Source organism: Mauremys reevesii, linkage group 6 (assembly GCF_016161935.1).
Source record: "Mauremys reevesii isolate NIE-2019 linkage group 6, ASM1616193v1, whole genome shotgun sequence".
NCBI lineage: Eukaryota > Metazoa > Chordata > Testudines > Geoemydidae > Mauremys > Mauremys reevesii.
In genome coordinates this window covers 89,645,082-89,661,282 of record NC_052628.1, presented here as the reverse complement: position 1 = coordinate 89,661,282, position 16,201 = coordinate 89,645,082, and the positions used below count along the sequence as shown (strand labels likewise).

Here is a 16,201-nt window from a genome sequence, read left to right as displayed (position 1 = left end):
TAACTGTTTTAGATTTCTAATAAAAAATTAAAATGTATTTAATTTAAATTGACTTCTGAAAAATTAATTATAATATATTATTAAAAATGTTTAGTACAGAAACTCCCCAAGATAATGACAGCTCGAGATTGTGACAATATGAGATAATGACCTTGGCAAATATTGCATTTTAAAAATCTTGGCCTACTAGGAAACCTATATTTATATAAGTTTCCCAGTCGCAAATCTAGCATTCTGGAGCAAAGTCACTAAAACATACTTATCTAGTTGTCCCAAGAATGAGAAATTATATTAATTCCTTTTATATATGCATAAACTTTCATGAAATTTCAATTAAAAAAGAGGAGTTAAGCTTACTGTGTCTGTCTGGTTGCTGTAAGTAAGTTTTGTACATTTTCGTCAGCAAAGTGATTCAGCACTAACTTTCAGCACCACATTTTAAACCTCATAAAACACCAATAAACATAATTTGAATGTATCATGATTTATTGATGTTTATAAATCATAATTTGAAATATTAGGTCGGTCAAAATCATCAAAATGAATGCGCTGACATTGTCATAACAAACACAGCTGTGTGAGGAAGCCAGTCTTAGTTCATACTTTCCAAACTTATTATACTTTTTTCAGGTACAAGTATTTTATCTGATATATGCTTTTAAAGTATGTATTAATGGTTCAATTTCAATTCAAATTTCCAACCAACAACTACATGGACTTTTTTTCCCTACTAGAAATTTTTTAAAACAACTCGATCTAGTTGGAAAATGACTAAATTGGCCTCACTGCGATGTAACTAATTGACCACTAGGAGGAAATGGGTGAGTTAGGGAGGGTGTAGAGAAATCTGTATGGGGAAATAAAGGCAAGGAGTGCCTGGAGCACCAGGCATGGCCAATAGGGGGTGCTACAGGGCAGCCATGCCCTATGACATGCACACTACTGTTGTGCAAGAGATTCTATTCAATAACACGTTATAAATAATCTCTGAATTTAAGCTGACTCCAAGGATCTTACTTTAATTTGGAAGGCTCAAATGCAGAAAGATAAGGATGAGTTGTGTTACAAGTAGATAGAATTCCAGTCAACCAGTGATGAAAGACTAACTGAAAGAAGTATGCTTTGAGGGGAGACTTCAAGGAAGAGATGGCGGGTGCTTACAGCACAGGAGAAGCAAGGCTGTATTTTGTGCCCCAGATCCACAAAGATATTTAGGCTTCTAATTTCCATTTAAAGTCTTTTGTAAGAATCACATCTGTCCCAGATGATGGGATTCTTACAAGCAGAGTCTTAGTATAGGAATGATTTTTTGTCCCAGTGGTTTTGACCATTCTATGCAGTTGATTCTTAATAAATGGAGTGCACTGTACCTTTGGATCGGGGCCTGCATATTTTATTTATTTATTTTTCAGTGTGAAATGTGGACATACCTCTTATCAAAACACCAATGAGGCGGATCCTTAGCAGGGAGATGTACTTGTTTAGGATGTGGTTTAGGATGAATGCCTCAGGCAGCTGGTGTATGTGTAAAATCTTGTCAAATGAGCGGATTCCAGCTAGAGTCCCTGAGACATAATAAACATGGCACCCCTATGGCATTTTTATTGTGTGGCTCTTAAAGAGAGCAGAAATGCAGTTTAAAATGCAACTCTCTTCCCATCACCAAGGGACCTGGAACTCTATATTTGTAAATCAACTTCTCTTGGATTTTTGTGTAATATCTTATTTAGATTGTCCCACTTATCCCCAGGCCTGGAGCAAAGATAGCATGGACCTGGCCTGCTCAGCGCCCTGGGCCCTGCTGCAGCAGCTGGGCGGGCGGGAAGGAGTGGGAGGAGCTGGGAGGGAGAGGCCTCGCTTGCTTTCTCCTCCCGGGGAACGTTCCAAAAAGTATCCAGCATTCTGAAAAAAGTAGCGAATGTTCCAAACCTGCTGCAGCCCGCCCGCCCGCCAAAACTCAGCCAGCACAGGGGGCAGGGGCTGGTGTGGTCAGTGTTACTCTCTCTGCTGCTGCTGCTGCTGCAGCAACCGCAGCTTCCAACTGGGCAAAGGGTGGGGGCAGCTGTCTTATTTGGGTCTCATCGCAGCGACTCCTTCCGTTGCAGCGGGAATTGGCTAATGCTTGTTAGCCGAACCTCTCTTCTCCCAGCCACTCCCTACCCCCCGAAGCATTAACTCCTTCCCCCGTTCCCCAATTGTGCAGGCGAGCCAACCGGTTAGAGACGATGCCCAATGACTCATTCAACAAGCCCTCCGCTTCTTCGGACCATCATGTCCAGGGGGGTAAGATGGGCAGCTTTGGGAAAGCCGCCGTTCTGATGGCTGCTACTACTCCTGCCGCAGGTGGAGGTGGTGCCGGGGTCTTAGGTCAAGCCGCCGCCACCGCCGCCTCGGGAAAGAAGTCTCCCCGTCTCCCCAAGTGTGCCCGGTGCAGGAACCACGGCTACTCCTCGCCGCTGAAAGGGCACAAGAGGTTCTGCATGTGGAGGGACTGTCAGTGTAAAAAATGCAGCCTGATCGCAGAGCGGCAGCGGGTGATGGCTGCGCAGGTGAGCTGGGGGATAAAGGGGGACCAGGCCTCCTCGATTGAATCACAAAAGGGGCCCAGGGCGGTGGAATGTGTCTTTCCTAGCACCTGTCTGAAACGCAGATACTTGACAGGCACACGGAGCAACCTGCAGTGCAGAGAGAGGGGTTTAAAAGCTCTTATTTCAGGTTGTCACATGCACAATAACGATTCCCCCACGGTTGCAGGTGCTGCTAGACAGTCAGTAGAAAAGCTTTCGCAAGAAGATACATCCTGCTCCCAAAAGCCTCTTTCCCCTCAGATCTCCTCGAGTGTCTCCATATTTCCCTCTGTACCCAATAGGCTGAAGTTCTGCTTTGCGGATGGCACATCTCTTATTACTCCAGACTGTCCGTTAAAACAGAGACTTGGGGAATTCCACCCTGCACCTACGCAACCTTTGATTATTTGCCGTTATATGGTTTCCATCTCACACAACTACTAAAATACATTCTTGATTACAAATAAATTTTATAAAACCCTTAAAACCTGCCTAGAGGCCTGCTAAGCGTTTTATTCATCTAAATTATCGACATCATGTCATTCCTTTTAGATGATTTGGATAATGTCCGTAAACGTACGTCTGTTTCACCGGTTTCTGTATTTATAAACTGCTCAGAGTATGTTTTGAAAACGAACTTCCAAAGAAATTAAATAAGTGCCCACAGATATTCGCTTAAGTCTCCCACTGTAGTTTGACCGAGTATTGCTAACTTTGTAAGTAGAGTTGAATAGCTGCATTTCACAGATGTGAAGATAATACATACCAGGCTTTCTAGATGAATGGAAATAAATACAAATCAGGTTTTACAAGGCTAGAGTTTAACACATGCTTGTTTTTCCCTTTTGCAATCAACAACCTAAACCTGTAACCTAAATCTACACCAGAAAAAGAAAAAATCTTCTGAAGAGCAGGTGATCTGTTTGAGTGAAAACACCCCAATAAAGTGACACTGGAGCCATGAAACTTATTTTGTTTGTTTTAAAATTGGCAAAGAATCTGAAACAGAAACATTTTAAAAACAGATTCTTGTCACACAGTGTTTTTTTCTTGTTAACAAATGACCACATATTTCCTCATCAGTTTGATATGTATATTTAATTTACCTTAGGTAAGGAAATAGTTATTTGTCTTCAAACTGTAAAATATTGATCTAACTGGATGGAAGCATCTGAACTCATTAAAGGAACATAAAAGGACCACATATTTTATTCACTCCTGATATAGACATAGATTCAAGATTTGAGAGTTTAACCTGTGTTGATTGCAGAAGCTGGTCCAATATGATATTTTTATGAAATGTAATTGGGTTTTTTACATCTACTATCATGCATATTTTGTTTAATCCTCTAACCAATGTAATGAATCAAAGAGTAAAACATGAGACTCTTAATAGGAAAACAATGACCTCAGGAAAAAAAAAGAATTTCTTTAAATTTTAGAATTACAGTATGCAAAAGGAAAGAACAAAATGATTGGATTATTCTTAATCTGAATAAAATGCTTTACTTTGCTGCTATCTCCAGAAAATGTGGTCTTGAAGAGCATCCTATATTAAGTAAAAGAAAGCTTTTCTTTGTAATTTGTTACGACATTTTGACACTTTACTTACAGCAGTATTCAAAAGTGGTCTTAGTAAGTAGCAGATAACTAATATAGCAGATTTTTAATAATTAAATGTATTTCCACTGCAAAGATAAAATATGGTTATAAAATAAAACATGTTTATAAACTTTAAATTCTATTAAGACATTCGAGATGCAAGATTTCCAATGAAAATTTTGAATGATGCATTTTCTGTTGTAAAATAGAACTTCACTTACCCTACATGGATATTTTTTTAGAAATCTTCATGTAAGATCAGCTAGTTTTCATATTTTTGTAGGTAACTGTTTAAGTTAATTATCTTAAAAATAATTGGGGGTCTGATCCACTCAATGAATGGTGTAAGCAGGATTGAGTTGTAGTTTTCCAGTTTGACGTGCTTATTTTTTCTGATGTTTTCTGTGTTTTTAGGTATACTATGGTTCATTTCTAAGAGTAAAAAATGTTTTTCATAGTGTTTTAAAAACATGTTTCCCTTTAATTATCTGTTTAAAAAATATTGGCCATTCAAAGTTGTATGCTCTTGAGTTGCACTGGTTTTAAATTTAAAACTGGAAACTAATTATTGGTGCTGGAACTGGGGGGGGTGCTGCCGCACTCTCTGGCTTGAAGGGGTTTCCATTATATACAGGATTTACAGTTTGGTTCAATGCTTCTCAGCACCCCCACTATAAAAATTGTTCCAGCAACACTGAAACTAATAATAGCTAATAGTCCAAGCTTGGTCCAATCCTGCATGGGAGTAACTTTACCCACTTAAGTAGTCCATTGAAATCTCAGTTATACATGTAAATGTTTGCAGGATTGGATCCATATAAATCCAGTTCTGCAAACCCATGCTTATGTGAGTAATTCTGTGTGTATAAGGGCTTCTTGGATGAGAAAGATTGTGTGGCTTTGAGGTGCAACAGCCTGTCTTGCATTCCTTATTTGTGCAATTTTACTAGAATAAATTCTTTGCAGTCATTAGATGTACTTATGTGAGTAAAGGTTGCAGGATTGAAACCTCTGGATTCAATTCTGCAAGTGGTTTTCTCTAAGAACTTCCAGAATCCACATTAACTATAATTCCCTTGCTCTGTGACTGAAGTGTGTGGCTGGTTGACATATTTTTAAAACCTTGCAGTGCTGGGGGCAAGTTCCATCCCAGTCCTTGTTCTTGGACTGGGTCATGTACTCCCATTTTCCCCAAATATTGTTGTTTTTAGGAGGTCTTACTTAGAATCCTACAGTCATTATTTTGGAAAAATTATAGGTGCTTTTTTTATCTCAGTGGACATAATACACAGAGATCCTGTTGGGACAGCCTGTGAAAAAGAACCATTTGAAATTTTAAACGTGTCAGTAAAAGTATCAGATTCTGTATAGATTGTTCTCATGCTGCTAGGTAGCTTCCACAATATGATTAACTCCTCTCTGCACATAGGCCCAGATGTCCAAAGGTATTTAAGCTCCTGAGTTTCATCTTACCACCTGTGTGGATCTGGACCCTAAACTTCATTGTGCCTTATTTGGGATGGCTGTCCTTACCTAATCCAGAGCTTCCTGGAAGCGCTGAATGTTCACACACATCATTTCAGTTGAATTTTTTTTATATATAGGAGTTAAGATCCTAAAAGCGTCATTTACCACTCCGAATATATTTTGCAATGACCCATTTCCACCAGGTGGAATCTTCTAGCACCATTCAGCTGATAGGTTGCTGCTAGATTTTGCAAATGAAATTCCAAGAGCTTTTGTTGGAATATGTTTTTGTTACAAAAAACATTAAAAATGCTGCTTTTTGAGGTACAGCATCATTACAAAAGTAAAGAAAAATAATACTGTTCAATGTAGTATAGAGGGAAGAAGAGGGTCTAGGTAAATTATACTGTGACATCTCAAAAACCGTGCCCAAAAAAATCAGTTGTCACCTCTTGTAAGTCTGAGGGTGATTTTCAAAATTCAAATGAAAACATGGACCAAACTGCCACCTATATGGGAAATCACAGCATAGGGGATTATAAACTCTGATGCCATGTCTGCTAGCCAAATGACTTGTTAGTGACAATGGGTGTTAGCTGTGGGTGCAGCTAACCACTGTTTTGCTGCCACTGCAGACAAGGAGAAATGATGTTGAGAACTGCAGCACAGTGGTTTTCCCCCAAAGGTACACATACCCCTGGTTGTATGCAGAGGTCTTCCAGGGGGTACATTGAGTCATCTAGATATTTACCTACTTTTACAACAGGCTACATAAAAAGCTCTAGCCAAGTCAGTACAAACTACAATTTAATACAGACAATGACTTGTTTATACTGCTCTATATACTAGACACTGAAATGTAAATACAATATTTATATTCCAATGGATTTATTTTATAATTCTATGGTAAAAATGAGAACATCAGCAATTGTTCAGTAATAGTGTGCTGTGACACTTTTGTATTTTTATGTCTGATTTTGTAAGCAAGTCGTTTTTAAGTGAGGTGAACCTTGGGGTATGCAAGACTAATCAGACTCCAGAAAGAGGTCTGGAAAGGCTGAGAGCCACTGCTGTAGCAGGATGTGTGGATGACTTCTCTTTCTGAAGTGGTGCTGAACATGGTTTGGTTGTGGACTTGTGCCTACGATTGCAGGAGCTATTTTTGGTGCTAGTTGTGACTTTTGTTGTCCACAACAGGTTATTTTGCTCATGAAGACGAGGCTGTAGTTTGCTAGCTCAGAGTTTCCCCTGGTTGTGTGTGTTGGTAGGATTGCTGTAGAATGAAGGGGAAGTTCAGGCCACAGAACGCAGGGATCTGGGGTTCTTTGGTACTGGAGGCATGCGTGTCTTGGTCTATGGTCTCCAGGGCAGCCATATTACCATGGGCTTTGTGATTGCTCTTGCCCTGCTTTCCTCCTGTGTGCCATGAAAACTTGCCTGAGGGGTTTCTGGGGCAGCGGCCTGCAGGGCAACCCAAGAGCACTACTCCTCTAGGCACTGGCTTCCATGGATCTCCTGAGAGCTTCAGACTTGCCAGTTCTTGTGGGGCCAGAGCTCCACCCTGATGAAAAGCTGCAACAGCTACTCTGCAAGTGGGAGCTTTCAGAATTTCCTGCCCTGCTGAGATTATCTGTCTCCTTTGCCCAGATCCACAGCAAGTAGAAATAAACTAACAGCCACATATCTTTGAAAAATCTTTTTCCTGTCTCTGCCCAAGCGTGACCGTGTCAGCTGAATGCAGCTGACCCTGGCTGAATCTTTGATGAGAATGGTGTGATTTTAGCCAGTACTAAGTATTTAATTCCTATGCCCCTGCTGGAAACAGAAGATATATTTGTTTATGGCTGTACCATTTTACAAGAGTGTGTTGTGTTACCTGCGTAACCTAACTGAAGTTTGCATGGCTATCAATGAAGGTAAACTTTGATCCACATTGTTTCATAGCATCTCTTTCCTCTATACCCCTCAGAATGTTATTTTCCCCCTTTCATGTCCTAATATTAATAGTCATGAGTTGTTGGCATATGTTGTATGCCCCTTAGTTTGGGACTAGTGGATAATTTCCCTTGTAATTGTAATCATTGTCTAACTAGAGAGTAGACACAGAATAGTTGTTCTTGTTTCCAGGTGGCATTGAGAAGGCAGCAGGCCCAAGAAGAAGAGCTGGGGATCAGCCATCCCATCCCTCTGCCCAGTGCCCCAGAGCTCTTTGTTAAGAAGGAAAACAATGGTGGCAGCTCCTGTTTATTGTTGGAAAGCAACAGCCCAACACATTCAACAAACACAGCAACTACAGCGTCCACCACCCCATCAGGTAAGGGAGTGGGGAGAAGAGAGAGGGGGGTTCTGCTCACTCTAATGAAGAGACCTGGTTTCAGAGAGATGCTGGTTTTTGTTTTCCATGCTTGTTACAGCTGCAGCGACTGGGCTGCTGTATGTTTCCTTCTCTTTTCTTTCCCACAGAGCAACATTGCTGTAGAAAGAAGTCTGACAGAAAAGGTGGGGGAGGGGGGCGGAATCAGCAAACAATTTTTCATATTTTTTTCTTTTTTAAAAAAATGTGGAAATCAAAATGGAAAATTTCAGAAACCATCAGCCAGTTCTTCTACTGTGTATATGTGTAGGTGTGAAACAAGTCTGCAGACTTAATGCAATCATTTCCATTCATATCTGGGATTTAAGAGTTCTCTCAACGCCAGCGTGGCTGAAAATGAAGCCACTGGGGCCACATCCACAGCTGATGTAAATCATCATAGTTCCCTTGGCGTCAGTGGGGCAACGCTGAAGATCTGATGCTTTGTCTTTACAGAACCTCACATATTTAGAAATACCAATTGGTTATAAACAAAAGTGAAACCAGCTTCACTGACTTCCATTGTCCCAACTGAGAGAGATGAAAAAGCAAATGAACACAGTGAGAAGGAAACTGGATTTTTGTTTAGGTTTAGTAACCAGGGAGATGTTAGTAACATAGGTAAAGCAATTTGTTAAAAATATGTTTGTGAAATGAACATTGTCCCACTAACTAACTAAAGATCATCCCTGGCCAGTGTGCTTCTATATGTCAGCCAGCCGGCACCATTGCCTGCTCCAGTACATTTAGAGCTTAGTTCCTGCACCTGCCAAATGGAATTGCTATATCCCGCGTTGACCAGGCAAGCCCTCTGAGTCCAATCCCTGTACGCACAGAATGGCAGTTCCATGATTTCCGTGTGTTGAGAGGGCATTGTTTTGGGTTGTGTGTAGAAAAATTGTTTGTTGGAATTAACAAGTCAGATTCTGTTTTCATTCAGAAACAATTCTGTTAAGATCGTCTTTGTTTGACCATGAGCCCTTTCATAAAAAGAAATACATTTGGAACACTGGGTTTTGTTTGTGGTGGGGAAGGCTGGTTAAGGATTAAAACAGCTTGTAAAATCACTTACAGAGATTGTGGTTAATTCAGACAAAAGAGGGGAAAAACTTACTCCAATAAATCCAAAAAATGAGATCACGTTGCTATCAGTGAAACATTCAGAAACTTCAGTCTCAATGGATATAGAATGGAGTATTTAACATACTCAGTTTTTACTACAATAAAAATGTGCATTCAGCACCCTTGGCAATATTATAAAAAATACATAGATCCATAAAAAGATCCTAGGAGAACTTTATGCTGAACTAAAAAATGTAAAGTGTAAATACTGCCAATTTCAAAATCTGTAGAAATATTTTTAAAATTTGAGTAAAGGACTAATTAATTATAAACATCTTTCAGCCCACTATTTTTTTAAGTGGAGTGTCTTTGTCAATATGTCAGATAATGATGTTCTTCAACATAATAGCTCCATGTTCTTCTTTAGCATTTTAATAAATAGCACAATGTAGGCAGCAGCATTGATAATATTGTGCTTAGACCTTTGCAAAGTAGATGCATTTCCAACAAAGGACAAAATAGGGGTCAGCATTCGTTTGCCAGAAATGAATTCAGAAATCATGTACAGTATCTGGGAATGAAAACTTGGGCTGAGATTTTCAAAAATAGGAGCCTATGTCCATATTTAGGCACCTAAATAAGGCCCTGGTCCTATAAACACTGACACATATCCATAACTTCAAGCACACACACAGTCACATTAGTGAACTCCTGGCCCAGTTGAAATAATTGGGAGTTCTGCCACTGACTGCAGTGACGTACTATTTTCACCATTGACTTTGATGTGGCTACTTGTGTCCTTCAAGTTAAGGACACGCATAAATATTTGCAGGATTGAGGCCCGAGTGGCCTGATTTTTCAGCCCTGTACACCTGGCTACTCCTACAGAAGTTGCTGTTCAGCACCTTTGGAAATTAGGCTTCTTAGCTGCCCCAATAGAGATGTACGCACCTAACTTGGTCTTTAGCTCTGGATAGTGCCCCTCAGTTATATTACGTCTGTGCCCGTTTTCCTCCCTAGATGCAAGTACTGAGAAGCACAGGTATATATGTCTATATTAATATATATAGATTAAACTTCCTTTGCAGGGGATCTTTATATGGTTAATATGACGCCAGCCCTAGAATGAGAGCTGCAGAGAATCTTCCCCTTTGCAATCCAGGGTGCTTCCAGGTATCCTGCGCTTGTGTTTAATCTGTTTAATGTTACTCTCAAGCGAGAATTTAATAAGTCACCTGATTTGGAGACGAAATGAGTGGATTGCGTGTTAATGGAATGAGGGGACAATGGGGGTGTGGAAAAGCAAGACAAAGGGGGCAGCAGTAATGAAAAACTCCACTTTTAAAAACAGAGTCTAGGAATCCAATTCTAGTGACCAATCATATCATGAAAGACCCAAAGCCTTCAAATGTGCCACATGAATGAAATATAATGATGACTCATGGTGAAGCTGGTATGTACTTGGGCAGCCACACTCCTATTTTTAGTGCACTAGCTTGCGGAGAGCTAGCATGTCTGTCCACCCACACTGGGAAGCTCCGTTCCAGCTACGGTGTAGACATACCCTTAGAAAGGTAGCAGGCCGTGCCTCACTCTCATGAAAAGGAACTGCAGGGGTTGAATAGGGCTGGTTCATAGCAGCCTGGCATGTGGGTCCTATTTTGGAGGTGGTGATGTTGTGCCCCAGAGTCTAAATTTTCACTGAAAATAAAAATGAAGTCTTTAGCTCTGACAGTTGAAAAGATAACCTTCCAAATATGAATGGAATATAATTGATGGAGCAGTGTCTGCCTGAGTCTGCAGGCAGCCTGAGCTCTGAATTCTGAACTGCTCCCCTTCATCTCCTTGGCGTTAGGGAGAGAGATTGCAGGATGACCCTTCCCCAAGGAATGTGTGGGGAGGAGAGGAGGGAGCAGAGACAGAGAAGATGGCCCAGCACACCACTGCATACAGCCCTCCCCTGAGGACAAAAGCCCTATTAGTGCCCCACTGTGCTAGATCCTGTACAAACGCATAGTAAAAGTTAATCTCTGGTCACTCTATATAGATGAGACAGACAAAGGATGGAAGGGGCAACAGAGACACAGAGTGGGGAAGTGACTTGCCCAAGGAAAGGTCAGACAGTAGGTCAGTGTCAGAGCTAGGGTTAGAAGCCAGGTTTGTTGAGTGCAGTCTTGTGCCCTCTCCATGGGATCATGCTGCCTGACCTTTCACAGGGCCTTGTTTGTATGTAGATGCAGCTCTTTGGAAAACAACCATCTACAGTAGTAGTCAATGCTGACTGAGTCAAACCGTGCCCTGAGCTGGAGGCAGACTGCTTTCATTGACACCCAGGAGAATGACGCAGACAACCCGGAGGACTCCTGTGAGGACAAAACTCACTCTGTCTAACAGTATATAGTACACAGGAGGTCATAGTGACAATAGTTAATTCTATTCCTTATGCAAGCTGTTGGCTTTAAAGGCTTAGTAATTTTTCTTTTGAACTTCATCACACTGCACATAGTTTGTGTGTGAAGGAGTCACACAAATCATATAGGATGCCAGGGAGAGAGGGACTTTCCTCATTGTATCTATTTTATTGGCCGGTCAGAAACATTATGATATCTTGAAAAACCAGAGACAATTTTTCAGACCTCTTGCGACACACCATTTTTGGAAAAGAGGAAAAATGAGATGTAGTGGTGCTAGAACAGCTGCTTGCCCATGTACCGTTTCATTCTTGGTGACCGTGTTTAGATTGAAAGGTGCTTATTATCTTCCAGAATCAGAAAGAAAATAAACATGGGAGTTTGCAGGGCAGTTGGCAGGAGTAGCATGGGAGCAAATGAAACAGTTTGGGCAGGACACGTAATGAGATCTGCTTACAGAAGTTCTGTGTTACTGGGCAATTTTCCTGAAATGTATCATCTGGTTTAACTGTAGTGCACAGATACTGTAATGCTCAGTAAAAAGCCAGGATTTGGGAGCGTTTAACGCAACAGTGAGTTCCTCGTGTTTTGTTTTGTTAATTTAATGTAGTGGGCAAAATTCAGAGATGAGTCTTAGGGGAGACTGAGCTGATGTGATTGTACCTTTCAAATGGCCTTTCTTTTAGTCCCAGAGTCATCTACGATCCCCACAAATGTGATGTCCCCACACTTCTTTGGTTTACATCAGAAACGCAGAGCCATGAAATGGAGGTTGCAGAGGGAGCCACTCATATGAAAGGAAGGAATCTCACGGCATTTTCATGGAAGAAATGTAATAATTTGTGCCCTCATTTTGGGGTTTTGTCACACATTATGCCTTGGCAAGTTGGGTGGTATGAGCGTAACATACACATTGAGTTGACCAGAAGATGCTGTAGGATACTTCAACTTTCTGGGTCTCCCCCATGTGTATGCAATTGAGACTCCCCCAAGATTTAGCATACTAAAGCTCGCACCCACTTATCACCAGGCAGCTTTACACATTGTGGGCTTCTCCTCCATGTTAGGTTTCCTACAACCTTAATCAGGGCATCATTTCTTTGCCTCCATAATGACACTGGTTCTGATCAAGTTAAATGTACCATTATTAGCATTTAGTAATCCATTTCCAGTGTCGAACGCACCTAGCTCAATGGTCCCCGGTCCTGATTAGGGGCATCTGGGTGCCACTCAGATATAAATATTTAATAGTACTACAGTTTCATTTCAGATGGAATATAGGTTTAACAAAATCTGTAATCTGGCCCATATATAGGAGAAAAGATCCAGATGAAATACAGAACCGACACTTTGTTAATGTCACTGGACTAAAAAAATTGAAGATTTAGTTCATTGTTATTTTTCCTTTTGATACATTTATCATGAATGATGGAAACAAAGGTGTTTACTTCATATTTCACTTGGTAGGATCTCCCATTATTAAGAGACTATTGGAGGAGTGGTGGAGGTTTTCTACATATCGTTAGGTAGTTATGTGGTTATTGGTCCATTGGCAAAGTAGCATTTAAGTGTTTACAAGTAGAGCCTTGAAAATCTGCGGCTATCTGCTTTATAGCCGCAGATATCCGCATCTGTGGATGTGGATATCCGCAGACCATTTTTGCGGATTGTGGATCAGATGCGAATACAAATTTTGTATCTAGCGCCCTTCAAATCTGTGGATATCCACTTTATATCCACAAACCGTTTTTGCAGATTGGATGCGGATACAAATGTTGTATCTGTGCTGAGCTCTATTTACAAGTACACAATGTTTTGTAAATAATGCACAGAAACTTAAATTTTAAAAAAACTTCTTTAGTAAATTTTTTTCAGTTAGAAAATATTGAAATACTTTGTTTTAGGCTGCCAATTGCAAAGAAGCCTATGGATGTTATGTGCTGAACTCTCACGGGCATTCACTGGGATTTGGGCACCCAAGCCCAGATCCTCAAAGGTATTTAGGTCCCCAACTCCCATTGAAATCTGGGCCTTAAGTCCCTTAGGCCTCTTTGGAAATCTCTCCTTTACCCTTTAATTTCCTCTTTTCCTTCTTTTCTCTTAGTCTTTCACTATGTTCATGCTTAAACAAGAGCCTGAGTCGGGGTATGGAGGAGTAGGTCGTTATGCCCCTGTATGGGCACCCAGTCCAGTCACAATCTCTAAAACAAAGGAAAATTTAGGCAACAGTTACTATTGATGAGCTATTAGATTGTGAGATGTTCTCCCAAGGGAACTGTCAAAAGCCCCATTGCTTGGGTAATTTTCAAACTGGACTGGACAAAGACCCATGGAAAAATATGGAAATGAACAATCCTACACTGTCAGGTATGTGGGCTAAAGAGCCTACCAGTAATAGGTCTTTTCTGTTTCTGATTTCTGTGATTCAGTACGGGATTTGTAGGTGGTATTGGACAGTGGACTGGAAGTGACCTCACAATGCACAGCCATTGCAACCATGGCAAGTCTTCTGCTTGCTATGAATTCTCTATACAGGGGATCCCTCTTGTCGAGCAAGTGGGGTATTACTGCTTCTCTCTTTGTTGCTTTGGTACAGCCATATTTAGGAATGCCGCAGAGACTTTTGAGCATCTCATTATAAAAAGGGCATAGATAAATCCGAGAGAGTCAAGAGAAAGGTGGCAGAAATGATGTACAGCTTGTCAAAAAGGAGACTAAGGGTGGATATTACAGTCTATAAATATCTGAACGGTAATAATATGAAGGAGGAGGAGTGATTATTTACAGTACTTGAGACTGCATAACAAGGAGCAATGGCTTGAAACTAAAAAAAGGAAAAAATTAAATTAGACATTAGACACTTTTTTTCCTACTTGGAAGTGCAGTTAGGCAATAGAATGACCTGCCTAAGGACAAGGAGGTAAGTGAAGCATAATTGTAAGCACAGGCGGCGAGTTATATGTGTCCGTGTTCCACCAGGATTCGGGAATGTGGGCCCAGATCCACCAATGTTTGGGCTGATATTTTCATAGCCGTCCTGTCCATAGGATGGAGCGGGGCAACTGCCCCGGGCCCCGTGCTTTGGGGGGCCCTGCACTTCAGGGGGACACAGGGTCCAGGGCGGCCTGGGGGGTTAGCAGGAGGCCTGGCGGTGGCAGCAGCAAGCAACCCAGCCCCAGCCTGCCCCGCCCTCCTCCTCCTCTTCCCGCCCCTACTCCACTCCCACCCCACCCCACCCCTTCCCCTAAGCCCCCACCCCGCCTCTTCCTGCCCCTATTCCACCCCTTCCCCCAAACCCCCACCCTAGCTCTTGCTGGGTTCTGCCCCCTCCCCCCGAGCAACATCGGGAGCCAGCGGGGTGGGGCGGAGCGGGGCGGCTGGGGCCGGGTCAGTCGCTGCTGCCGGCACCAGACCCCCCCACTAACCTCCCAAGCCATCCTTTACCCCATGTCCCCCTGAAGGGCGAGCCCCCCGAAAGTGTGGGGCCCAGGGCAGTTGCCCTGGTCCATCCTATGGATGGGACAGCTCTGCTTAGACCCATTCTGGGCACCGGCAAAAGTTATACAAACCTGGCGCCCATGATCGTAAGAGGTGTTCAGGAGAATGTTAGATAACATACTTGATGATTAATATGGAGGGTGAATACTGTTCAATGCAGAGGTTAAACTAGAAGATGACCTACATCTCCTACAGCTTTGTTTTCTCCTGTGTGATTCAGTGCCTATGGACTATGGTCAGGATTTGACTACACTTAAATAAATCAGAATTTAAATCTTAATGTTACAGGATAGTTTCTCCCCGAGTACGTTCTCAATTTATTCTCCACTCCTGTAGTTTGAAGAGTGTGTATTTTACTACATCTTTCCTGGTTCTATTGTTAAATATAGGTGTTACATGATCTTCCCTACAGTTCACATGAGTGTCTCTCTCTCTCTCTCTCTCTCCGTGGAATAAATCCTGAAGTAGCACATATGCTTGCTTAAGGCCAGACACCTTTGTGGAAATACCGTACTAATGCAGCAGAAATACAGCAAGCCTGCAATTTTCCAAGTGGAAATCTTTGGGTGAAATGTTCATGACTTTCTTTTCCAGTTTTCAACTTGCTTGAACATTTTTGATGAAATTTCAATTTTTTTGGAAAAACTAGTTAAAAAAACGTGTGTGTGGAGGGGGGAGAGATGGGGGAAGGTCGCTAAAAACTGTTTTCCCACCAACTCCAGAGAAGAGCTCGTTAAGGGGATTCTTCACCCTGGTGCATATGCTGGGGAGAGCGCTCTGCACTGCCATATGGAAATGGGGGCGGGGCCGGTGGGTTTGTACACAGTGTGAATGCACTAGGGCCATACTTCTCATTGGTGGGAATACTGAACTGCATCTGCCACTACTCCTCTAAATCTTGCTGCCATTGGTCAGGGGCTGAATACGTGTGTTTGGTGGACCCAAGGCACATGCTGGTGCTGAGGCTCTTTTCCCTGGGTCCTGCTGTACTTCAGAAGTTTCCTTTTACTAGGGCTTTCTTTGATTTATCAGCATTTTCCCCCCTGTATTAATGATTCCTTGCTTTTTTCAGAACATTATGGTAGATCCTCTTTTACTTGGGCTACTCTGAATCTGCAGCGCCTTTTGGATCAGCATTTCTGACATATGCTGAGATTTTCAAAGGCACAGATGAGAAAGATCCTCAGCTGGGGTAAGCCGTCATAGTGCTCCATTGACTTCAGTGGTGACAATTTACACCA

At 41.9% G+C, this 16,201-nt stretch overlaps 1 protein-coding gene across 2 annotated transcripts in view; it reads left to right on the top strand.

Annotated features, from left to right (window-relative positions):
- The first annotated feature begins 1,952 nt into the window (after positions 1–1,952).
- DMRT1 (doublesex and mab-3 related transcription factor 1) overlaps positions 1,953–16,201 on the top strand; it is an 83,439-nt gene continuing 69,190 nt past the window's right edge. Inside the window, exons 1-2 of one of the 2 annotated variants that reach the window (XM_039545000.1) lie at positions 1,953–2,549; positions 7,764–7,950. In XM_039545000.1, the coding sequence (XP_039400934.1) occupies positions 2,226–2,549; positions 7,764–7,950 (511 nt within the window). In that variant the 5' untranslated portion in view covers positions 1,953–2,225. The remainder of the gene's footprint in view (positions 2,550–7,763; positions 7,951–16,201) is intronic. The other variant, XM_039544999.1, reaches the window with a different exon arrangement.